Source organism: Pseudophryne corroboree, chromosome 8 (genome assembly GCF_028390025.1).
Source record: "Pseudophryne corroboree isolate aPseCor3 chromosome 8, aPseCor3.hap2, whole genome shotgun sequence".
Classification (NCBI taxonomy): domain Eukaryota; kingdom Metazoa; phylum Chordata; class Amphibia; order Anura; family Myobatrachidae; genus Pseudophryne; species Pseudophryne corroboree.
The window spans coordinates 267,959,519-267,984,966 of NC_086451.1; the positions used below are offsets into that span (position 1 = coordinate 267,959,519).

The following is a 25,448-nucleotide window of genomic DNA, read 5'->3' on the forward strand; positions in this document are numbered from 1 at the left end:
AGTAAAGGTGTTGGAACCTTAGCAAGGTATTGTGTGTTTATTACATTACTGAGGGTATTCGGAGCGTCTCAATCGCTCAAGCAGCTTTTGTATTAACAAGGTTAAGCAGCGTTATATCGCTACAGTATTTCAGTAGTAAGATTTACAGTACAAACTCAATCTTTCAGTGTGTTGCATACAAGGTTTACTGAGTGTCATCCCGTGAGCGTCTGCGCCGCTCGCGTTCCCCTCGTGGTCACGAGCGTCCGCTACGCTGGTAGCGCAGCATTACGGTAGTCGGCCGCCTATAGCGTGCTCGACACCAAGCGTTAAGCTGTGAGCGAGCGTGCCGCATGTGCGTCTCGACCACGGCTAAGCGTCTGCTACACTAAGTGCGTACCCTTACGGTACCCTATACGCCAATTGCGTACTGAGTCTCTTACCCACATATAGTGAATGTTATAAGATAAATATTTAGCTTTATCACTGTGCACTGGCCCTATTTTAAATATGGGAGGGCGCCAATGCAGTTTCTTGCACACAGCGCTAAACTGTCTAATTACGGCATTGATGTTATGTCACAATCAGTGAGGTTGGCTTTCTTTTTTCTATTGAAAATTTGTGTACCTAATGGTGGGTATACACTGATAGATATCAATTGATCTGCAGATATATCTATGGACAGATCGGGCAGTGTGCTGTGCATACATACTGCCCGATCTGTCGGGGACTGACGTCATGAACTGGGTGGGCGTGTACACACGCCCACCCAGTTCAGCTGTCAATCACCACAGGCTGCCGCAGCATGTGTACGGGCGGTCAGCTGGTCACCCTTACACACACAGCGATGCGCCAATATTTCGGTAGTACATATCGCCCGTTCACACTGGCCGACGGACCAACGATATATCGCCGTTCAATAGAAGTGTACGGGCCTTAAGGAGAAAGCGTATTAATACATGACTGGATATTAAAAGTCACCTTGAAGTTCAAGGACCTGTATGAAAACTATCAATCTATAGCCCGTGCTTTTAACATGGTCTCCGAGTTCCTCCTGATCTGCAATATCTTTATGCTGCACAGTACGACAGACAGTATGCAATGTACACTGAACCAACAAAACAATCGTGGTAGCAGCTCCGTACCCTCGCAGCTTGTGAACTCATGGAGACTGCCCTTGAACTTTAGTACACTGCCTACATCCTCCTGTCTCTTACACAGAACCCAATAACACTGTACCGCACTCACACGCAATGTACAGTAAACTAGTAAACGGCGCATCTACTATACACAAGCACACAGTTCACTCACACGTACTGGACAATATTAGCTTTCAGACAGAAAGGTGGCACCGCGCATGCGTAATGTATCTCGGTAGGACACAATTTTACTGTCATAATGGCCAGCAGCGCTAGTACAGGACTATGCATGAGGCACTGAAGCAGGATTCACCCTCAGATCCTTATGGATGCTATGAGCCCCAGGGATTCACATTGCGTTTTTGCATTTGTAAGAAGCTCTTTTGTTTTTTTGCTGCCAAGTAGCAGGACACTGACCCCTGCAGTATGCTGACTCAGCAGCAGTCCCAGCGCACAGAGATCCCAGCTTCAGATTCATCGGGTGAGTGCAGCCTGATCTGATGTACAGTATTATATGGCGTGTATGGCAGCCGTGCATCGTAGCGGTACTAGCACTCGCGTTGCGTTTTGTTTGCGCCCTGATCAGGGGACAGATATAATTAGCAGGGGTGACGTCAGCCGCACTCTGTGCTCGCCCTAATCAGCATCTGTCTGCATTAGGCTGTACTATAGAGGCTGATAGTGCTGCCATGTTTACATGTTGCCTTATAATGTGACCAGGGAGTGTTAGGGAAGCTGGGCTGGAGTCTCCCCTGTCTGTATGTGTCTGTCTTAGCATTGTGCTGTATAGAGACGTTGTATTTTTCGTGTTATAGACGTTGGTCTGTTTACGCAGGTTGTGTACTCTGCATATCGTATATTCCTTTCCTGTTATCACTAAATATGTGTGGCTGGCATACTGAATTGAGTTGAATTGATCAGTTGGTAATATGTTGGCTTTAGTAGGATTGTACAATAGAAAATAATGGCAATATATTAAGTATGTTGATACACCTTTTGTATCTGTTACAGCATACCTCCCAACATGACCCTCTCCAGGAGGGACAGAATGCTCTGCTCCCGGACTTCCCTGGTAATATATGATTGCCATCACCTGGGGTGAAACACCTTTCTTATCCATTAACGTGTTCAAAACAGGTGCCAGCAATCATAAATTAAGAGAAAAGTCCAGGAGCAGAGCACTTTGTCCCTCCTGGAGAGGGTAATGTTGGGAGGTATGGTTACAGTATATGCAAAATTCCATTTTTTTTGCAAATGCTGCATTATGTATTTAGAACAGGCCAGCGTTTAAGTCACCAAAACAGTCAAATTGTGTATATAACTGTGCAATGAAAATAAATATGAAAAAGTAAATAATAAAAATATTCAAAGTGATCACAACCCTATAATATAGATGTAACAATAATAATAATAATAATAATAATAATAATAATAATAAAAAATCTTATTTTTATTAAGTAGACAAAAATGTTCACCCTTCTTGCAAGGGAAAACCTGAATAAACCTTTTCAGTAGTTCCCAAGTCTGCATTCTGTATTGCAAGGTGACATTTCCTGTGCAGGTTGTTCTAAACTGTGTTTGAAATCAGATATGTGGTCATAATAAGATTTCCTACATGTGTATAGAATTTGGTGGGTTTCACTCTAACCAATGTCACGTCCTATACGTCTGTTATGTTGGCGTTCATATACTGTGTAAACATTACACTGTACTACTACTACTCATGCTTGGATGGTCCATGACATGTTTTTGTAAAAGAATGCAGATTACGACCAAGAGAAAAAAGAAGCAAAAAGCATACGTTATAAGAGATGTGGATTATCTTCTTCAAAGATCCTGCAAATATATTTATGGGTTTATAAATAAATGTTTATATAACATTATTGTATTTAGGGCAGAAAGCCATCAGATATAATACAGAGGCATTGTTCCATTTTTTGGTTCTGATTTTTAATGTTAAACCTAGTTTACATAATTTATTAATATTAGATGTAGGGTTTTTATGATGTATTCCATTAATAAATAAAATAAGTCCAGGTTATTTATTGGTTTTAATTCCTGCGACTTTACAGAAGAACAGGACACCGTGACATTGACTGGCCTTCCTCAGCTAATAACTCATTTGGGATAATTTACAGTACCTACAGGATTTGTAGTAAAATTGATCACCATAAGCAATATGTTACTAAAATGGGAGCAGTCAGGGTCTCCATTACAAGGAATTGGAAACTATTTGTGGCCAATCCATCAAAGGCATCAAATCAAGGATTATTGACTACAAAATGATGTAGAATTCGGGAGTCAGGGAGTGTGACCTCAATAGTAATTACTCCCGAAAGGTAAGTAGCAGAAGTCAAGAAGTCTTTTTATAAGTCCGGTGGCTACTAGCTGTGCTCAGAGGGATCGAATTGATGAAGACAATTCATGGCAGCAATCTGAGGATTGTGGATGTAAACAATTATATATGTATACATATATATATATATATATATATATATATATTATATCGTTAGATATAAACAAACAGAAAACCCAGCACTCACCATAGCAAGCTCACTTATCCTCAACACATCAATAAATGCATGATGGGCGTTTAGTTAGTGAATTGGCCAATGCAAACCGATCGCCAAGTTACCCCACCTTCATGCAGGTCCTACACTATCGCAGAGTCTTAAAACCTGGCAACTGTTTCACACATAATATATCTGCAATTATGCCTACTTGGTTTAATGTGCACCTGCCAAATACCTTATGGCTTTTAAAGGTACACTAGTCACCTGACACTGGCTGATAAATTACTAAGGAACAGCTAACACGGGTTAAGGATAATTGAGTCTACATAGGGGTGCATGAGAAAGCTAGTGGTCACAGTTAATAAGAGTTAACCATATACACCCCCGCAATATACCCACAAATATAAAACCACAGCACTGGCCACCCCAGAAGTGGGGCACACAAGTGCACTCACCACTCATAGGGTGGGGTGCACATAACCTCGGTAAGTGCATTTGTGTACCCCGCTTCTGGGGTGGCGAGTGCCGAGGTTATGTGCACCTCACACTATGAGTGGTGAGTGCACTTGTGTGTCCCCCTTCTGGGGTGACGAGTGCTGTGGTTTTATATTTGTGTGTGTGTGTGTGTGTATATATATATATATATATATATATATATATTACATACACACGTACAGTCTTTCTCATCATTGATTGGTAATGCAGTACTGTAAATGTAGCTTCTTTTTTCTTTTTATCAACAATTACTAAAATATCATGCTGTTTCATTATTACTATTTTCCCTGTGACAGCACAGAGCTGCCTCTGTATAATGAAGAAGTACCAGTGCCCTGTGCCTGTTTCCCTGGATTGTGATGCAGTGCTGCTAGCTCTGCTGTGATTAAATGATTTCCAGGCAGGAACAACACTCATTACACTTGCAGCATGCGTCCTCTGCTTGCTTACACCCATATATCATCTGTGGAGGTGCCTTCTCCATGTCCTACATACCATCCTAGTCTCCACAGGAATGTCGTGAATGTTTTTAAATAACATCTATTTCTTTTTCTATTTATCCTATGTATTTTGTTTCATTTTTATTTTAACATAAAATGTTAGATTAAAAGTGCAGTGTTGTATAATGAAGTTTTTGTCTGTTTGCAAGTACAGTATACTGCTAACTGAAGAACATCTGCAACCATGAATTTTCTTTATTTCTCTATCGTCCTAAGTGGATGCTGGGGTTCCTGAAAGGACCATTGGGAATAGCGGCTCCGCAGGAGACAGGGCACAAAAAAGTAAAGCTTTTACCAGATCATGTGGTGTGCACTGGCTCCTCCCCCTATGACCCTCCTCCAGACTCCAGTTAGATTTTGTGCCCGAACGAGAAGGGTGCAATCTAGGTGGCTCTCCTAAAGAGCTGCTTAGAGAAAGTTTAGCTTAGGTTTTTTACTTTACAGTGAGTCCTGCTGGCAACAGGATCACTGCAACGAGGGACTTAGGGGAGAAGTAGTGAACTCACCTGCGTGCAGAGTGGATTTGCTGCTTGGCTACTGGACACTAGCTCCAGAGGGACGATCACAGGTACAGCCTGGATGGTCACCGGAGCCGCGCCGCCGGCCCCCTTGCAGACGCTGAAGAGAGAAGAGGTCCAAAATCGGCGGCTGAAGACTCCTGAGTCTTCATAAAGGTAGCGCACAGCACTGCAGCTGTGCGCCATTTTCCTCTCAGCACACTTCACACAACAGTCACTGAGGGTGCAGAGCGCTGGGGGGGGCGCTCTGAGAGGCAAATAAAAACCTTATTAGAGGCAAAAAATACCTCACATATAGCCCACAGAGGCTATATGGAGATATTTAACCCCTGCCTAACTTCAAAAATAGCGGGAGACGAGCCCGCCGTAAAAGGGGCGGGGCCTATCTCCTCAGCACACAGCGCCATTTTCTCTCACAGAAAAGCTGGAGAGAAGGCTCCCAGGCTCTCCCCTGCACTGCACTACAGAAACAGGGTTAAAACAGAGAGGGGGGGCACTGATTTTGGCGATATTGTATATATATATAAAAGATGCTATAAGGGAGAAACACTTATATAAGGTTGTCCCTATATAATTATAGCGTTTTTGGTGTGTGCTGGCAGACTCTCCCTCTGTCTCCCCAAAGGGCTAGTGGGTCCTGTCCTCTGTCAGAGCATTCCCGGTGTGTGTGCTGTGTGTCGGCACGTGTGTGTCGACATGTATGAGGACGATGTTGGTGAGGAGGCGGAGAAATTGCCTGTAATGGTGATGTCACTCTCTAGGGAGTCGACACCGGAATGGATGGCTTATTTAGAGAATTACGTGAGAATGTCAACACGCTGCAAGGTCGGTTGACGACATGAGACGGCCGACAATCTATTAGGACCGGTCCAGGCGTCTCAGAAACACCGTCAGGGGTTTTAAAAACGCCCATTTACCTCAGTCGGTCGACACAGACACAGACACGGACACTGAATACAGTGTCGACGGTGAATAAACAAACGTATTTCTCATTAGGGCCACACGTTAAGGGCAATGAAGGAGGTGTTACGTGTTTCTGATACTACAAGTACCACAAGAAAGGGTATTATGTGGGAGTGGAAAAAACTACCTGTAGTTTTTCCTGAATCAGATAAAATAAAATGAAGTGTGTGATGATGCGTAGGGTTACCCCGATAGCAAATATTGGCGTTATACCCTTTCCCGCCAGAAATTAGGGTACGTTGGGAAACACCCCTTAGGGTGATAAGGCGCTCACACGCTTATCAAGTGGCGTTACCGTCTCCAGATACGGCCGCCCTCAAGGAGCCAGCTGATAGGAAGCTGGAAAAATATCCTAAAAAGTATATACACACATACGGTGGTTATACTGCGACCAGCGATCGCCATCAGCCTGGAGATGCAGTGCTGGGTTGGCTTGGTCGGATTCCCTGACTGAAAATATTTTATTCATGTAGAGCATTTAATAGGATGCATTCTATATATATGTATGTGAGATGCACAGAGGGATATTTGCTCTCTGGCATCAAGATAAGTGCGTTGTCCATATCTCCCAGAAGATGTCAGGGACACGACAGTGGTCAGGTGATACAGATCCCATACGGCAGATGGAAGTATTGCTGTATAAAGGGAAGGAGTTATTTGGGGGTCGGTCCATCGGACCTGGGGACCACAGCAACAGCTGGGAAATCCAACCTTTTTTACCCCAAGTTACATCTCAGCTAAAAAAGACACCGTCTTTTCAGCCTCAATCTTTCCTTTCCCATGAGGGCATGCAGGCAAAAGGCCAGTCATATCTGCCCAGACATAGAGGTAAGGGAAGTAGACTGCAGCAGGCAGCCCTTTCCCAGGAAAAGAAGCCCTCCACCGCGTCTGCCAAGTCCTCAGCATGACGCTGGGGCCGTGCAAGCGGACTCAAGGTGGGGGGGTAGTCTCAAGAGTCTCAGGGCGCAGTGGGATCACTCGCAAGTTGACCCCTAGATCGTACGAGTATTATCCCAGGGGTAAAGATTGGAGAGTCGAGACATCTTCTCCTCGCAGGTTCCTGAAGTCTGCTTTACCAACGGCTCCCTCCGACAGGGAGGCAGCATTGGAAACAATTCACAAGCGGTATATCCAGCAGGTGATAATCAAAGTACCCCTCCTACGACAAGGAAAAGGGTATTATTTTTCCACACTATATTGTGGTACTGAAGCCAGACGGCTTGGTGACACATAGTCTAAATCTAAAATGTTTTGAACACTTACATAAAAGGTTCAAATCGAGATAAAGTCACTCAGAGCAGTGATAGCGAACCGGAAAAAAGGGGACTATATGGTGTCCCTGGACATCAAGGATTACCTCCATGTCCAAATTTTGTCCTTCTCATCAAGGGTACCTCTGGTTCGTGGTACAGAACTGTCAATATCAGTTTCAGACGATGCCGTTTGAATTATCCACGGCACCCCGGGCCTTTTTACCAAGGTAATGGCCGAAAAGATGTTTCTTCAAAGAAAAAAGGCATCTAAATTATCCCTTACTTGCACGACCTAAAAAGGGCAAGTTCCAGAGAACAGTTGGAGGTCGGAAGAGCACTATCTAAAGTAGTTCTTCGACGGCACGACTGGATTCTAAATATTCCAAGAATCGCAGCTGTTTTCCGACGATACGTCTGCTGTTCCTAGGGATGATTCTGGACACGGTTCAGAAAAAGGTTTTTCTTCCCGAGGAAAAAGCCAAGGAGTTATCCGACCTGTCAGGAACCTCCTAAAACCAGGAAAGGTGTCTGTACATCAATGCACAAGAGTCCTGGGAAAAATGGTGGCTTTTTACGAAGCAATTCCATTCGGCAGATTCCATGCAAGAATTTTCCAAAGGGATCTGTTGGACAAATGGTCAGGGTCGCATCCTCAGATGCACCTGCGAATAACCCTGTCGCCAAGGACAAGGGTATATCTTCTGTGGTGGTTGCAAAAGGCTCATCTATTGGAGGGCCGCAGATTCGGCATACAGGATTTGATCCTGGTGACCACGGACGCCAGCCTGAGAGGTTGGGGAGCAGTCACACAAGGAAGAAACTTCCAGGGGGTATGGACGAACCTGGAAAAGTCTCTTCACATAAACATTCTGGTACTAAGAGCAATCTAAAATGCTCTAAGCCAGGCGGAACCACTCCTGCAAGGAAAACCGGTGTTGATTCAGTCGGACAACATCACGGCGGTCGCCCATGTAAACAGACAGGGCGGCACAAGAAGCAGGAGTGCAATGGCAGAAGCTGCCAAGATTCTTCGCTGGGCGGAGAATCACGTAATAGCACTGTCAGCAGTGTTCTTCCCGGGCGTGGACAACTGGGAAGCAGACTTCCTCAGCAGACACGATATTCACCCGGGAGAGGGGGGTCTTCATCCAGAAGTCTTCCACATGCTAATAAACTGTTGGGAAAGACCAATGGTAGACATGATGGCGTCTCGCCTCAACAAGAAACTGGACAAGTATTGCGCCAGGTCAAGAGATCCACAGGCAATAGCTGTGGACGCACTGGTAACACCTTGGGTGTACAAATCAGTATATGTGTTTCCTCCTCTGCCTCTCATACCAAAGGTATTGAAGATTATACGGTGAGGAGGAGTAAGAACAATACTAGTGGCTCCGGATTGGCCAAGAAGGACTTGGTACCCGGAACTTCAAGAGTTGGTCACGGACGACCCGTGCCCTCTACTTCTGAGAAGGGACCTGCTACAACAGGGTCCCTGTCTCTTTCAAGACTTACCGCGGCTGCGTTTGACGGCATGGCGGTTGAACGCCAGATCCTAAAAGGGAAAGGCATTCCAGAAGAAGTCATTCCTACCTTGATTAAGGCAAGGAAGGAAGTCACCGCGAAACATTATCACCGCATTTGGCGAAAATATGTCGCGTGGTGCGAGGATCGGAGTGTTCCGACGGAGGAATTTCAACTGGGTCGTTTCCTACATTTCCTACAATCAGGATTGTCTATGGGTCTCAAATTGAGATCTATTAAGGTTCAAATTTCGGCCCTGTCAATATTCTTCCAAAAAGAATTGGCCTCAGTTCCTGAGGTACAGACTTTTGTTAAAGGAGTACTGCATATACAGCCTCCTGTGGTGCCTCCGGTGGCACCGTGGGATCTAAATGTAGTTTTAGATTTCCTCAAATCCCATTGGTTTGAACCATTGAAAAAGGTGGATTTTAAATATCTCACATGGAAAGTGACTATGTTACTGGCCCTGGCTTCCGCCAGGAGAGTATCTAAATTGGCGGCTTTATCTTATAAAAGCCCTTATCTAATCTTCCATTCGGATAGGGCAGAACTGAGGACTCGTCCGCATTTTCTCCCTAAGGTGGTATCAGCGTTTCACCTGAACCAACCTATTGTGGTGCCTGCGGCCACTGGCGACTTGGAGGACTCCAAGTTGTTGGACGTTGTCAGAGCCTTAAAAATATACATTTCAAGGACGGCTGAAGTCAGAAAATCTGACTCGCTGTTGATACTATATGCACCCAACAAGTTGGGTGCCCCTGCTTCTAAGCAGACGATTGCTCGTTGGATTTGTAACACAATTCAACTTGCTCATTCTGTGGCAGGCCTGCCACAGCCTAAATCTGTTAAGGCCCATTCCACAAGGAAGGTGGGCTCATCTTGGGCGGCTGCCCGAGGGGTCTCGGCATTACAATTCTGTCGAGCAGCTACGTGGTCGGGGGAAAACACGTTTGTAAAATTCTACAAATTTGATACCCTGGCAAAAGAGGACTTGGAATTCTCTCATTCGGTGCTGCAGAGTCATCCGCACTCTCCCGCCCGTTTGGGAGCTTTGGTATAATCCCCATGGTCCTTTCAGGAACCCCAGCATCCACTTAGGACGATAGAGAAAATAAGAATTTACTTACCGATAATTCTATTTCTCGGAGTCCGTAGTGGATGCTGGGCGCCCATCCCAAGTGCGGATTATCTGCAATACTGTACATAGTTATTGTTAACAAATTCGGGTTATATTGTTAAGGAGCCATCTTTAAGAGGCTCTTTCTGTTATCATACTGTTAACTGGGTTTAGATCACAAGTTGTACGGTGTGATTGGTGTGGCTGGTATGAGTCTTACCCGGGATTCAAATTGCCTCCCTTATTGTGTACGCTCGTCCGGGCACAGTACCTAACTGGAGTCTGGAGGAGGGTCATAGGGGGAGGAGCCAGTGCACACCACATGATCTGGTAAAAGCTTTACTTTTTTGTGCCCTGTCTCCTGCGGAGCCGCTATTCCCCATGGTCCTTTCAGGAACCCCAGCATCCACTACGGACTCCGAGAAATAGAATTATCGGTAAGTAAATTCTTATTTTGTAATTCAACAGCACATAAAAAATGACATATGATAATCTATTTAGTACCAAAAATTCTCAGCACAGAAGATTTCTTGTTGCTTGAACTTACTTTGTTGTTGTTTTCATTTTACCAAAATATATGTAATAATCTGTTATGATGCTCAGTACTGTACCAGATTACTGTATCATTCAGTCTGCCTGGCAGCAGTATACAAAGCCTTTCCATTTACACATCTTGGCAGGACTTGTCACAGCGTCTATCTGTATTTTGTTGTTTTATTCCTCTCCCTCATTTAGATTCCGCAATGTATTCTTTCCTTTTATTATACTGTAGCAGCGATTTTGTTTGTCTTTTGCAATGAAAATGATGGTATTCCATCAACTAGGAGTTCACCTAGGAGCCAACCTTTAATTCTAGTGCCAGTCCAGTGTTTTAAAGGTAAGTCCCTGCAAATGCCCCTATTGTTTAAGATTGTTAGTTTGTAACATATAGTGCATCTTAAGTTGTATCTCAAATCTTGATCTTTTTTTTTTATTGTATTGGGGATGAGTTCATCATTATCATAGACTAGTTACCAGCCCGGCAAAATAACGGGACAACATAACAGTAATGTCACTGGCACTACACACCTGACGGAAGCAACACTTAGATTTGCTTTTGGGCGCCATCTAAAGGTCTCAGGTTCGCACAACACTTGAATTCCCCCCATAGTGGTGAAGAGCAGCATTAACCTTTCTCTGACGTCCTAGTGGATGCTGGGAACTCCGTAAGGACCATGGGGAATAGACGGGCTCCGCAGGAGACTGAGCACTCTAAAAGAAAGATTAGGTCTATCTGGTGTGCACTGGCTCCTCCCTCTATGCCCCTCCTCCAGACCTCAGTTAGAATCTGTGCCCGGCCAGAGCTGGGTGCTCCTAGTGGGCTCTCCTGAGCTTGCTAGAAAAGAAAGTATTTGTTAGGTTTTTTATTTTCAGTGAGATCTGCTGGCAACAGACTCACTGCTACGTGGGACTGAGGGGAGAGAAGCAAACCTACCTGCTTGCAGCTAGCTTGTGCTTCTTAGGCTACTGGACACCATTAGCTCCAGAGGGTTCGAACACAGGGCCTGACCTCGATCGTCCGTTCCCGGAGCCGCGCCGCCGTCCCCCTTGCAGAGCCAGAAGACAGAAGAGAAGCGATGAAATCGGCGGCAGAAGACTCCTGTCTTCATTAAGGTAGCGCACAGCACCGCAGCTGTGCGCCATTGCTCCCACAGCACACCACACACTCCGGTCACTGTAGGGTGCAGGGCGCTGGGGGGGGGGGCGCCCTGGGCAGCAATTATAATACCTTTTGGCACCTAAAATACACATAATACAGTCTGAAAACTGTATATGTGTAAAAACCCCCGCCATTAAGTTACATAAAACGCGGGACAGAAGCCCGCCGCTGAGGGGGCGGGGTCTTCTTCCTCAGCACACCAGCGCCATTTTCCCTTCACAGCTCCGCTGGAAGCAGCTCCCCAGGCTCTCCCTTGCAGTATCCTGATACAAGAAGGGTAAAAAAGAGAGGGGGGGGGCACATAAATTTAGGCGCAAATAAGATATTTAAGCAGCTATTGGGTAAATCACTTTTTATAGTGTAAATCCCTGTGTTATATAGCGCTGTGGTGTGTGCTGGCATACTCTCTCTCTGTCTCCCCAGATGACTTTGTGGGGTCCTGTCCTCAGTCTGAGCATTCCCTGTGTGTGTGCGGTGTGTCGGTACGGCTGTGTCGACATGTTTGATGAGGAGGGTTACGTGGAGGCGGAGCAGGGGCAGATAAGTGTGGTGTCGCCCCCGACGGGGCCGACACCTGATTGGATGGATATGTGGAAGGTCTTAACCGACAGTGTCAACTCCTTACATAAAAGGTTCGATGACGCAGCAGCCTTGGGACAGCCGGGGTCTCAGCCCGCGCCTGCTCAGGCGACTCAGAAGCCGTCAGGGGCTCATAAACGCCCGCTAGCTCAGATGGTAGACACAGATGTCGACACGGAGTCTGACTCCAGTGTAGATGAGGATGAGACAAATGTACAGTCTACAAAAGCCATCCGATGCATGATTACTGCAATGAAAGATATATTGCACATTTCTGATATTAACCCGGTTACCACCAAGAGGGGTATTATGTTTGGGGAGAAAAAGCAGCCACTGACTTTTCCCCCATCTGATGAATTAAATGAATTATGTGAAGAAGCGTGGAGTTCCCCTGATAAGAAACTAGTGATTTCTAAGAGGTTACTGATGGCGTACCCTTTCCCGCCAACAGATAGGTTACGTTGGGAAACATCCCCTAGGGTGGACAAGGCGCTAACACGCTTATCTAAAAGGGTGGCACTGCCGTCTCAGGATACGGCCGCCCTAAAGGAGCCTGCGGATAGAAAGCAGGAAGCTATCCTGAAGTCAGTGTATACACACTCTGGTACTCTACTGAGACCTGCTATTGCTTCAGCCTGGATGTGTAGTGCTGCAGCAGCATGGACTGATACCCTGTCAGACAACATTGATTCCCTCGACAGGGATACTGTTTTGCTAACCATCGAACATATAAAAGACGTCGTCTTATATATGCGGGATGCCCAGAGGGACATTTGCCTGCTGGCATCTAGAATTAATGCAATGTCCATTTCTGCCAGGAGAGTATTATGGACTCGGCAGTGGACAGGTGATGCTGATTCTAAAAAACACATGGAGGTTTTGCCTTATAAGGGTGAGGAATTGTTTGGGGACGGTCTCTCGGACCTCGTATCCACAGCAACTGCTGGGAAGTCGACTTTTTTACCTCAGGTTCCCTCACAGCCTAAGAAAGCACCGTATTATCAAGTGCAGTCCTTTCGGCCTCAGAAAGGCAAGCGGGTCAGAGGAGCATCCTTTCTGGCCAGAGGCAAGGGTAGAGGAAAGAAGCTGCACCAGGCAGCCAGTTCCCAGGAACAAAAATCCTCCTCTGCTTCCACTAAGTCCACCGCATGACGTTGGGGCTCCACAGGCGGAGCCAGGTGCGGTGGGGGCGCGTCTCCGAAACTTCAGCAACCAGTGGGTTCGCTCACAAGTGGATCTCTGGGCTGTACAAATTGTTTCTCAGGGATACAAGCTGGAGTTCGAGGCGACTCCCCCTCGCCGTTACCTCAAATCAGCCTTGCCAGCTGCTCCCAGGGAAAGGGAGGTAGTACTGGCGGCAATTCACAAGCTGTACCTCCAGCAGGTGATAATCAAGGTCCCCCTCCTTCAACAGGGCAGGGGTTACTATTCCACAATGTTTGTGGTACCGAAACCGGACGGTTCGGTGAGACCCATTCTGAATTTAAAATCCTTGAACACTTATATAAAGAAGTTCAAGTTCAAAATGGAATCGCTCAGGGCGGTTATTGCAAGCCTGGAAGAGGGGGATTTTATGGTGTCGCTGGACATCAAGGATGCTTACTTGCATGTCCCCATTTACCCACCTCACCAGGAATACCTCAGGTTTGTGGTACAGGACTGTCATTACCAATTCCAGACGTTGCCGTTTGGTCTCTCCACGGCACGAGAATATTTACCAAGGTAATGGGCGAAATGATGATACTCCTTCGGAAGAAGGGAGTTATAATTATCCCGTACTTGGACGATCTCCTCATAAAGGCGAGGTCCAGAGAGCAGTTGTTGGTCAGCGTAGCACTCTCTCAGGAAGTGTTGCAACAGCACGGCTGCATTCTGAATATCCCAAAGTCGCAGCTGATTCCTGCGACGCGTCTGCTTTTCCTGGGCATGATTCTGGACACAGAACAGAAGAAGGTGTTTCTCCCGGTGGAGAAGGCCCAGGAATTGTCATCTCTGGTCAGGGACCTCCTGAAACCAAAACAGGTGTCGGTGCATCACTGCACGCGAGTCCTGGGAAAGATGGTGGCTTCTTACGAAGCAATTCCCTTCGGCAGGTTCCATGCAAGGATCTTTCAGTGGGATCTGTTGGACAAATGGTCCGGATCGCATCTTCAGTTGCATCGGTTGATCACCCTGTCCCCAAGGGCCAGGGTGTCTCTGCTGTGGTGGCTGCAGAGTGCTCATCTTCTCGAGGGCCGCAGGTTCGGCATACAGGACTGGGTCCTGGTGACCACGGATGCAAGCCTCCGAGGATGGGGGGCAGTCACTCAGGGAAGAAACTTCCAAGGACAGTGGTCAAGTCTGGAGACTTCACTACACATAAATATACTGGAACTAAGGGCCATTTACAACGCCCTGAGTCAAGCAGAGCCCCTGCTTCAAAACCACCCAGTACTGATTCAGTCAGACAACATCACGGCGGTCGCCCATGTAAACCGCCAGGGCGGCATGAGAAGCAGGATGGCAATGGCCGAAGCCACAAGGATTCTTCGATGGGCGGAGAATCACGTGCTAGCACTGTCAGCAGTGTTCATTCCGGGAGTGGACAACTGGGAAGCAGACTTCCTCAGCAGGCACGACCTCCACCCGGGAGAGTGGGGACTTCATCAAGAAGTCTTCACACAGATTGTAAATCGCTGGGAACTGCCACGGGTGGACATGTCGCTTGGTATGAGGCCAGGAAGGCCCCAACAGAGGAATTCCAGCTGGGTCGATTTCTGTACTTCCTACAGTCAGGGGTGACTATGGGCCTAAAATTGGGGTCCATAAAGGTCCAGATTTCGGCCCTATCTATTTTCTTTCAAAAAGAACTGGCTTCACTGCCTGAAGTTCAGACGTTTGTAAAGGGAGTGCTGCATATTCAGCCCCCTTTTGTGCCTCCAGTGGCACCTTGGGATCTTAACGTTGTGTTGCATTTCCTGAAATCACACTGGTTTGAGCCACTTAGGACCGTGGAGCTAAAGTATCTCACGTGGAAGGTGGTCATGCTGTTGGCCTTAGCTTCAGCTAGGCGTGTGTCAGAATTGGCGGCTTTGTCATGTAAAAGCCCGTATCTGATCTTCCATATGGACAGGGCAGAATTGAGGACTCGTCCCCAATTTCTCCCAAAGGTGGTATCAGCGTTTCATTTGAACCAACCTATTGTGGTGCCTGTGGCTACTCGGGACTTGGAGGATTCCAAGTTGCTGGACGTAGTCCGGGCTTTGAAAATTTATGTTTCCAGGACGGCTGGAGTCAGGAAAACTGACTCGCTATTTATCCTGCATGCACCCAACAAGCTGGGTGCTCCTGCTTCAAAGCAAACTATTGCTCGCTGGATCTGTTGCACGATTCAGCTGGCACATTCTGCAGCTGGACTGCCGCATCCTAAATCAGTGAAAGCCCATTCCACAAGGAAGGTGGGCTCTTCTTGGACGGCTGCCCGAGGGGTCTCGTCTTTACAGCTTTGCCGAGCTGCTACTTGGTCGGGTTCAAACACATTTGCTAAATTCTACAAGTTTGATACCCTGGCTGAGGAGGACCTTGAGTTTGCTCATTCGGTGCTGCAGAGTCATCCGCACTCTCCCGCCCGTTTGGGAGCTTTGGTATAATCCCCATGGTCCTTACGGAGTTCCCAGCATCCACTAGGACGTCAGAGAAAATAAGAATTTACTCACCGGTAATTCTATTTGTCGTAGTCCGTAGTGGATGCTGGGCGCCCGTCCCAAGTGCGGACTCTCTGCAATACATGTATATAGTTATTGCTTCACTAAAGGGTTATTGTTATGAGCCATCTGTAAAAGGAGGCTCAGTTGTTGTTCATACTGTTAACTGGGTATGGTTATCACAAGTTGTACAGTGTGATTGGTGTGGCTGGTATGAGTCTTACCCTGGATTCTAAATCCTTTCCTTGTTGTGTCAGCTCTTCCGGGCACAGTTTCCCTAACTGAGGTCTGGAGGAGGGGCATAGAGGGAGGAGCCAGTGCACACCAGATAGTACCTAATCTTTCTTTTAGAGTGCCCAGTCTCCTGCGGAGCCCGTCTATTCCCCATGGTCCTTACGGAGTTCCCAGCATCCACTACGGACTACGAGAAATAGAATTACCGGTGAGTAAATTCTTATTTTTATTATATAGGATGAGTTTAAAAGATACATAGAATAAAATACGGTCTGTGAATATTTTGTAGTGTAAAAGGTAGAACATCAAGCCGCTACATAAAGTGTCCTTCATGTGATTTACTAAGATGCATCTACCCATTCGGAAATTATGTTACAAAGTTTACAAATTGAATCTTATTTTTGGAATCTGCTCCTGAAAGACCATTACATTTTATATTTAGCCTACTTGATGGGAAAGGGACACTGGCAAGAGTCACAAAAGTGCTGTAGCTCTACATTTCAGAACGTTGGTATAGTTTGTTTTCTGTGTTGCCTGCATTTTTTCCAAAAACAATGCAGACTTCCTGCCCTATAAATGATGAAAGCAGATTTGTTTGTCAAGTATACAAAATAATATGCATTCAGCAACCTTATACACATCTCCAGACCGTACTACCCCGTAGAGTACATGACACAGCATCTACTGGTGAGCCCCTTCCTTAGGTCTTACTTAACTGTTTAGCCCAGTGGTTCCCAAACTTTTTGGAATTCTGGCGCCCTAGAGTACCAGTATTTTTTTCACGGCACCCCTAGACCCTAAGTTTCTTATTGAGATATTTTGAAAATAATATAAAATTAAGTAAATACATTTATATGTAAATATATTTATACATGCAGTATATATGTGTTTATATGTCATCGTTAGGTACAGATACGATAAGGGACAATATTCTCTCCTGTATGGCAGCCACCAGCACTGGTTTTGCTTATTACAGTGACCATAAATAATTTGAAATGGTCTTGGACCACCAATCCAAGGCACCACTGCAAGTGCACTGAGGCACCCCAGAATGCCACGGCACACAGTCTGAGAACCACTGATTTAGCCCTTGTTTTGCATGTTGTACATACTTTAAGTATATGTGTGATGGAGATAATATTTGCCTTTTAACAAAGCTGCTGTGGCTAGTCAAGACAACATAGAAAACTACCATTTATATTTATGTTTGAAAACTTTAATGTTGGTTTTGGTTTATTGAAACTGCCTGGGAGGAATCTGGCAATATCTAGAATAATTTGCCTCATTAATAGGAAAACGTTTATTTTTCCTTCTGGAAAGAGATAGCCACCTAGGTGTGGATGCCATCGCTTTCGTCATTAGTGTAAGTCTCCTTAAGGAGAGGAATGTAGGTAGGTGGTAAGTCTTCTACTGATTTTGATTCTCCATCATCTGGATTAATGAAAGATAATTTAGGATGAGGCTGTGAGTTTATTAGACCTTACTTACCCTAACTCCAGTTAACTGTACAGTTAAGTATATAGAGCATTTAGGGGCGGCAGCTGGGCTGCGTCACTGCGAGTGCATATACCGTATATACTCGAGTATAAGTCGACCCGAATATAAGCCAAGGCACCTAATTTTACCACAAAAACCTGGGAAAAGTTATTGGCTCGAGTATAAGCCTAGGGTGGGAAATGCAGCTCTAGCCGTACACAGCCCTCAGTGCCAGATATGCCCTCATACTGCCAGATATGCCCCCACAGTGCGAAGATATGCCCTCATACTGCCAGAAATGCCCCACAGTGCCTGATGTGCCAGATATGCCCTCATGCTGCCAGATATGCCCCACAGTGCCTGATGTGCCAGATATGCCCTCATGCTGCCAGATATGCCCAACAGTGCCAGATGTGCCAGATATGCCCTCATGCTGCCAGATATGCCCCACAGTGCCAGATATGCCCTCATACTGCCAGATATGCCCCCACAGTGCCAGATATGCCCTCATACTGCCAGATATGCCCCACAGTGCCTGATGTGCCAGATATGCCCTCATGCTGCCAGATATGCCCCACAGTGCCTGATGTGCCAGATATGCCCTCATGCTGCCATATATGCCCCACAGTGCCAGATGTGCTAGATATGCCCTCATGCTGCCAGATATGCCCCACAGTGCCTGATGTGCCAGATATGCCCTCATGCTGTCAGATATGCCCCACAGTACCAGATGTGCCAGATATGCCCTCATGCTGCCAGATATGCCCCACAGTGCCAGATATGCCCTCATACTGCCAGATATGCCCCACAGTGCCTGATGTGCCAGATATGCCCTCATGCTGCCAGATATGCCCCACAGTGCCAGATGTGCCAGATATGCCCCCACAGTGCCAGATATGCCCCACAGTGCCTGATGTGCCAGATATGCCCTCATGCTGCCAAATATGCCCACAGTGCCAGATATGCCCTCATGCTGCCAGATATGCCCCCTCATAGTGCCAGATATGCCCCCTCATTGTGCCACATATGTCGTCGTCTCCCAAGTGCCAAATATGCTCCCCCAGTGCCTGTTACTTACCCTCCGTTGCTCCCGCGCTGTCTTCTGAAAAAGGGACACGGAGCGCACAGCGCGCGCCTCTCCTGTGTCCCTCCTGCATCTCCGGCGGCCGCGGCGGGTCTATTAAAGGAAGTGCCGGTTCATGAGCCAATCAGAGCTCACGAACGGGTACTTCCTTTAATAGACCCGCCGCTGCCGCCGGAGATGCAGGAGGGACACAGGAGAGGCGCGCGCTGTGTGCTCCGTGTCCCTCCTTCACACTGCTCTCCCTGTCACACTGCTCTCCCTGCACTGACTCGAGTATAAGCCGAGGGGGCTTTTTCAGCACAAAAAAAAGTGCTGAAAAAGTCGGCTTATACTCGAGTATATACGGTAACTGCCCTGACTTGTGAGAGTGTCATGGGAGTATCTTGGGTGTGTATTTAAAGCTCAGTATGAGTTCGAGTTGCGCTTCAGGATAAGTGTAGCCTGTTTCTAGCGTGGGGCTGGTACAAGTGCGATACTAATGTGGTACCCCCATAAAATGTCTTCCATTGTTGATATGCAGGGATTACATATGTGACTGCAGCCCCTGTAGATTTATTTATTCTTTTAAATACACTCAGCCCTAACAGCAGCCAGGTGAACATTAAGTGACCCTTTCTCCAGGGCCCTCACTGAGCATGTGCAGGAGAGTCTGGCAAAGGTCCCTGAGCATCCAGCAACACAAATCCCCAGGAAAATCCCCCCATCTGACTGAGGACTCGGGTTGTAGGGTAAAGGTACCTGGGAGGCTCTCTGTCTCCAGGGGAATCCAGGCCAGTAAGGTGACAGAGGAGAGGTGGAACACCAAGCAGGAAAGGGAAAAGAGAGGAAGCCGAGGGGCAAGAGGGAGTTCAGACATAGATGGGAATGTACCTGTGGAGCAGTCTCACCATGTAGCAGCCAGGAGTGCAGCGTGGCAGGGGAAAGGGGATGGCCAGAGGCCAGGAAGATGGAGATGACAGGAAAGGTCTGTGGTCAGCAGCTGTGGCAACGGCACAGAGAACTGCCATGATGACAGAATCCTGACTGCGTCGAGCCGGCACTACGACCAGGCAGTGAGTACCCCAGAAAGTCCGTGGTGAGGACCCCTGCTGAAAGTCCAGGAGACCCCAGGCAGTAAAAGATAAGACCTCACAGGATCCTTTAGGCACTGCTTAGGCTCTGCTCTTGGCTGGGGTAAGGCAAGAGGGTTTAGTAAGCCTTGTACCATTAGAAGAGGGGACACCCAGAACTGTCTTTTTCAGAGTGGTTTTCTTCTCCGCGTAGACTCTTTGCGCAAACCAAAGCCAATGCACTACAAGTACCACAGTACAAGAAAGTATTTTGACACTGTTCCACATCGCAGACTGCTAAATAAACTTGAAAGTTTGGGATTGGATATTAGGATTATGAATGGATAAGATCTTGGTTGAAGGATAGAAAACAGAGAGTTGTGGTAAATGGAGTGCATTCACAGGAAGGAAATGTTACCAGTGGAGTACCCCAGGGATCTGTACTTGGACCAGAGCTTTTTAATATCTTTATTGGTGACATTGCAAATGGCAATAAAGGGAAAGTATGCCTTTTTGCAGATGACAAAAAGGTATGCAACAGGGTAGACACACCAGGTGGGGTAAAACAAATGATTGAGGATCTAGGTAGACTAGAGGAATGGTCAAGAGTGTGGCAATTACAGTTTAATGCCAAAAAATGCTAAATCATGCACTTGGGTCTCAAAAACCCAAAGGCTAAATATAGTAATAATGGCACTATACTGGAAACTACTGAGGAGGAAAGGGATCTAGGAGTCACTATTTCAGATGACTTAAAGGCAGGTAAGCAATGTAACAAGGCAATGAGGAAGGCTAGTCAGATGCTTGGCTGCATTGGGAGAGGAATCAGCAGCAGAAAGAAAGAAGTAATAATGCCACTGTATAGGTCATTGGTACGGCCTCATCTAGAATACTGTGTTCAATTCTGGAGGCCATATCTTCAAAAGGATATTAATACATTAGAAACTGTACAAAGAAGGGCAACTAAAATGGTGCATGGCCTACATCACAAAACATACCTAGAAAGACTAAGAAATCTCAATATGTATAGTTTGGAGCAGAGAAGGGAAAGGGGGGACATGATAGAAACTTTCAAATATATCAAGGGTTTTAACAAAGTCCAGGAGGGAAACATTCTCCAAATGAGGAGAAGCAATAGGACACGAGGACATGTACTGAGACTGGAGGGGGGGAGGTTCAACAGCGCCCCCAACCCTGCAGTGCTATGTGTGGAGCACACTCCGCACACACCTAGTTACGGCCCTGCTGAAGACCATACTGGAAGGATGTAATAGGGTCTGATTTTTCAAAAGAACAGATTTTCTGGCAATTTTTCTGCAGCATTTAGAGCATCATTTTGTTTAATGTCAAAACAAGGCTACATTTTCCATAAAAGAAAAGTCATTGCTTTACAGGTTTAGATGTATCAAACAGTGAAAAGGGTGTAGAAGTGGACCAGTGGAAAAGTTGTCCATAGTATTCAATCAGCTTTTGCCGATCATCTTATAGAATGTACTTGATAAATTCTACCTCGAAGCTGACCACAAACAAATTGCTGCCCACAGGAGTAAGCAAGTATATGGAATGTTCATCCACCAGCTCTGAAAGTCTACCTTTGTTTATATTCGTCAGTCAGCTTGAAGAAATCAATGCAATCATTACTACGGACAACTGTCAGATAAGGTATGGATAACCTATTGTCACAATTTATATTATTCTTTGCTTAAGCAATAGCAAAACATCAGTGATCCAGGCCAAACGCTGCAATATTGCATCTCATATTGGGAGTGATTCAATATTGTAGCTTATGTGGCAACAGAGCTACCATAGACCATGCACTTTGGTAACCCACTTGTGCATCTCAGTTATCTAACTCCATCACTCCCTCCCAAGTCAGTCACAGTCCCCTCCCCCTCTTTCATACAGGGGTAGTGCAAGGTTCCTGAAAAACTTCAGCCTACTGCCCCCCCCCCCCCCCCAACTCGCCCACGTTCCGATACCGACTTTCCAGCCACTCTAGTGAAATTTTGGAGGTGGCATTTTAGAAGATTAACAGCCGCTGTCTGCATTCAGCAAGGATGTGTCTCTCAGAGATAGCCTTCATTTTGTGATAAGCAGACTCAGGGATGCCTAAAGGTTGAGCTTGCCCTGCCTGGATATCTGAAATAAGGAGGGTTTATTTACCTAGAACTCATCCTCATGTTTCTGGGTTATCAGTAAACATGCACACATAGGGAACATATGTGTCTTAGGGGTCTATTTACTAAGCCTTGGATGGAGATAAAGTCGGTGGAGATAAATTACTAGCCAATCGGCTCCTAACTGCTATGCCACAGGCTGTGTTTGAAAAATGACAGTTAGGAGTCGATTGGCTGGTACTTTATCTCCAGCGACTTTATCTCCATCCAAGGCTTAGTAAATAGACCCCTTAGTTATCTTTGATAATGTTCCCCATTTTCTAAATTGTGGTTTTTTTTTTATAATGTTTACACATTTGCCATAGGGGGTTCATATATATCCAAGTGTTATTTTCTGGGTGTACTATGTTGTCAGAAACAGTGTCACCTTTACTGAAGGGTCCTTCTGAAAAGTCTACACTTAGACTAATACATAATCTTAAACTTCTCTCTGTGTCATGTAGAAACTTTATAAGTACCCAGGTATTAGTATCGGTCACTGTGACCACAACTCATGGGGCCTAATTCAGACTTGATCGCAGCAGCAAATTTGTTAGCAGTTGGGCAAAACCATGTGCACTGCAGGGGAGGCAGATGTAACATGTGCAGAAAGAGTTAGATTTGGGTGGGTTATTTTGTTTTTGTGCAGGGTAAATACTGGCTGCTTTATTTTTACACTGCAATTTAGATTGCATATTGAACACACCCCACCCAAATCTAACTCTCTCTGCACATGTTATATCTGCCCCCCCTGCAGTGCACTTGCCCAACTGCTAAAAAATTTCCTGCTGCGATCAACTTGGAATTACCCCCCATGTTCACTGCATTGGGGGCAGATATAACATGTGCAGAGAGAGTTAGATTTGTGTGGGGTCTGGTCAAACTGAAATCTAAATTGCAGTGTAAAAGTAAAGCAGCCAGTATTTACCCTGCACAGAAACTAAATAACCCACCTAAATCTAACTCTCTCTGCAAATGTTATATCTGTCACACCTGCAGTGCACATGGGGGGTCATTCCGAGTTGTTCGCTCGCTAGCTGCTTTTAGCAGCATTGCACACGCTAGGCCGCCGCCCTCTGGGAGTGTATCTTAGCTTAGCAGAATTGCGAACGAAAGAGTAGCAGAATTGCAAATAAATCGTTCTTAGCAGTTTCTGAGTAGCTCGAGACTTACTCCTACACTGCGATCAGCTCAGCCCGTTTTGTTCCTGGTTTGACGTCACAAACACGCCCTGCGTTCGGCCAGCTACTCCCCCGTTTCTCCAGACACTCCCGCGTTTTATCCTGGCACGCCTGCGTTTTTCCGCACACTCCCAGAAAACGGCCAGTTTCCGCCCAGAAACACCCACTTCCTGTCAATCACACTCCGATTACTTCAACGATGAAAATTCTTCGTTCGGCCGTGAGTAAATCTACTAAGTTTTGTGCTAAAATACTTAGCGCATGTGCGCTGCGTACCATGCGCATGCGCATTTTTGCCTTAATCACTCCGTTGCGAAAATCGGCAACGAGCGAACAACTTGGAATGACCCCCATGGTTTTGCCCAACTGCTAACAAATTTGCTGCTGCAATCAACTCTGAATTACCCCCATAGTGCATGCAATAAGCGTGAGATTGCAGAAGCAGTGACCTGCGGCACCCATGTGTATTTGATAAGATTAAGCTGATTCTATTTCTGTAAATATTATAATAGAATTAAATATAAATCTCTGCTTTGACCTCTCATTGAGGTTAGGGAATTAAGAGTGTGACAGGTGCCTCAGTTAGATAATTCATGAACTCATTTCCCATTGAGGATATTGGGGGTAATTCAGAGTTGATCGTAGATGTGCTAAGTTACTCTGACATGCTGTGGGGCACCCCGCATGTCAGGCCCTCCCCCGCACAAGTACAAAAGCATTGCACAGTGGCAATGCTTTTGTATTTGGCAAGTAGCTCCCTACCTGCGCAGCTCCTGCGCGCTGGCAGGGAGCTACTTGCCACATCCCGGGTCGCAGCCGCCGCGGCCTGCCCCCCCCCCCCCGCCCGGTACAGGCATGTCTGCGTTGCCCAGACCACGCCCACAAAACGGTGGCCAAATGGCCCGCCCCCTCCTGCCGGCCCTCCCGCCCAGCGAACACCTCTGCCTGTTAATCAGGTAGAGGCGACCTCTGGGCTGAGATGCTGATAGCATCTCTTGCATGCGACAGTCAGACCTGATCGCTGCTGTGTGAAATCGCACAGCAGCGATCAGGTCTGAATTAGCCCCATTGTGCTGGGAGCTGGTGATAGTGTATACGGAATCTACATGTTACATCTCTGCAGAATACAGATTTTGCAAGGTGTGAAAGATATGAGGCCTAATTCAGATCTGATCGCTGGGCAGCGATTTTTGCAGTCCTGCGATCAGATAGTCACCTCCTACAGGGGGAGGGTATTTTCTCTGTGCATGTGTGCCATTGCATGTGTAGCAGATCTGCACAAACTGATTTTGTGCATTCTCTGCGCAGCCCAGGACTTACTCAGCCGCTGCGATCACATCAGCCTGTTCGGGACCGGATTTGACGTCAGACACCCTCTCTGAAAAAATGCTCGATCCCGCCTTCGTTTTCCCGGACCCTCTCTGAAAACGGTCAGTTGCCACCCACAAACGGACTCTTCCTGTCAATCTCCTTGCGAACGCCCGTGCGAATAGATCCTTCGCACAATCCCGTCACTGACTGGCGATCCCCGTTGCAGCTGTGTGAAGCGACAGCGCAGTGCGGTGCATATGCATGCGCAGTTTGGATCTGTTTGCCCGCTGTGCAAAAACTCAAAGCAGCTCTGATCTGAATTACCCCCATGGTCTCTGAACACAAAAGATACAATTACTTTATGTAAGTCAATGTTATTCGGTCTTAACATTGGAAGTCACATTTATAGTGAAAACGACATTTCCCTGGTCAAACCCACTTCTGAAATGTCAGATCTGATATGCTTCTAATTTTTTTTACAAATAACAGTTTTGGTGGTTTATTTACTTAGACTTGGACGGACATAAAGTGGATGGACATAAAGTACCAGCCAATCAGCTCCTAACTGTCATTTTTCAAACACAGTCTGTAACATGGCAGTTAGGAGCTGATTGGCTTGTACTTTATCTCAAGACACTTTATATCTCTCCAAGTTTTAGTAAATAGACCCCCAAAACTGTTATTTGCAAATGCTATTGATAGCTTCTTTCATACTGTACCTTATTATTATTGTAAAACACAGCTGACGATTCAGTATGCTCTGAATTTCATAATATGATGGTGCTATATAAATAAATAGCATGAATAATGTGTAGGTTTAATTTTGCAAATACAGTGCTCAGACTGAATAACTAGATCCTATAGCCACAGTTTGAGTTGTCAGATAGACTCTAACATTGGCGCAACACTAGTACACCATCAACATTTGCACTATCATAATGTCTACTCTAGCTAGGCCCTTCACATCCATCTAAATCCAACTAAACATGGCCAAGAAT

At 46.2% G+C, this 25,448-nt stretch overlaps 1 protein-coding gene across 4 annotated transcripts in view; it reads left to right on the plus strand.

Moving 5' to 3' along the window:
- Positions 1–1,337: 1,337 nt before the first annotated feature.
- TMEM255A (transmembrane protein 255A) overlaps positions 1,338–25,448 on the plus strand; it is a 123,023-nt gene continuing 98,912 nt past the window's right edge. For 2 of the 4 annotated variants that reach the window (XM_063937232.1, XM_063937233.1), the window contains exon 1: positions 1,339–1,599. In XM_063937232.1, coding sequence (XP_063793302.1) covers positions 1,545–1,599 — 55 coding nt within the window. In that variant the 5' untranslated portion in view covers positions 1,339–1,544. Of the gene's footprint in view, positions 1,600–25,448 lie in introns of all 4 variants that reach the window. The other 2 variants (XM_063937234.1, XM_063937231.1) reach the window with 2 other exon arrangements.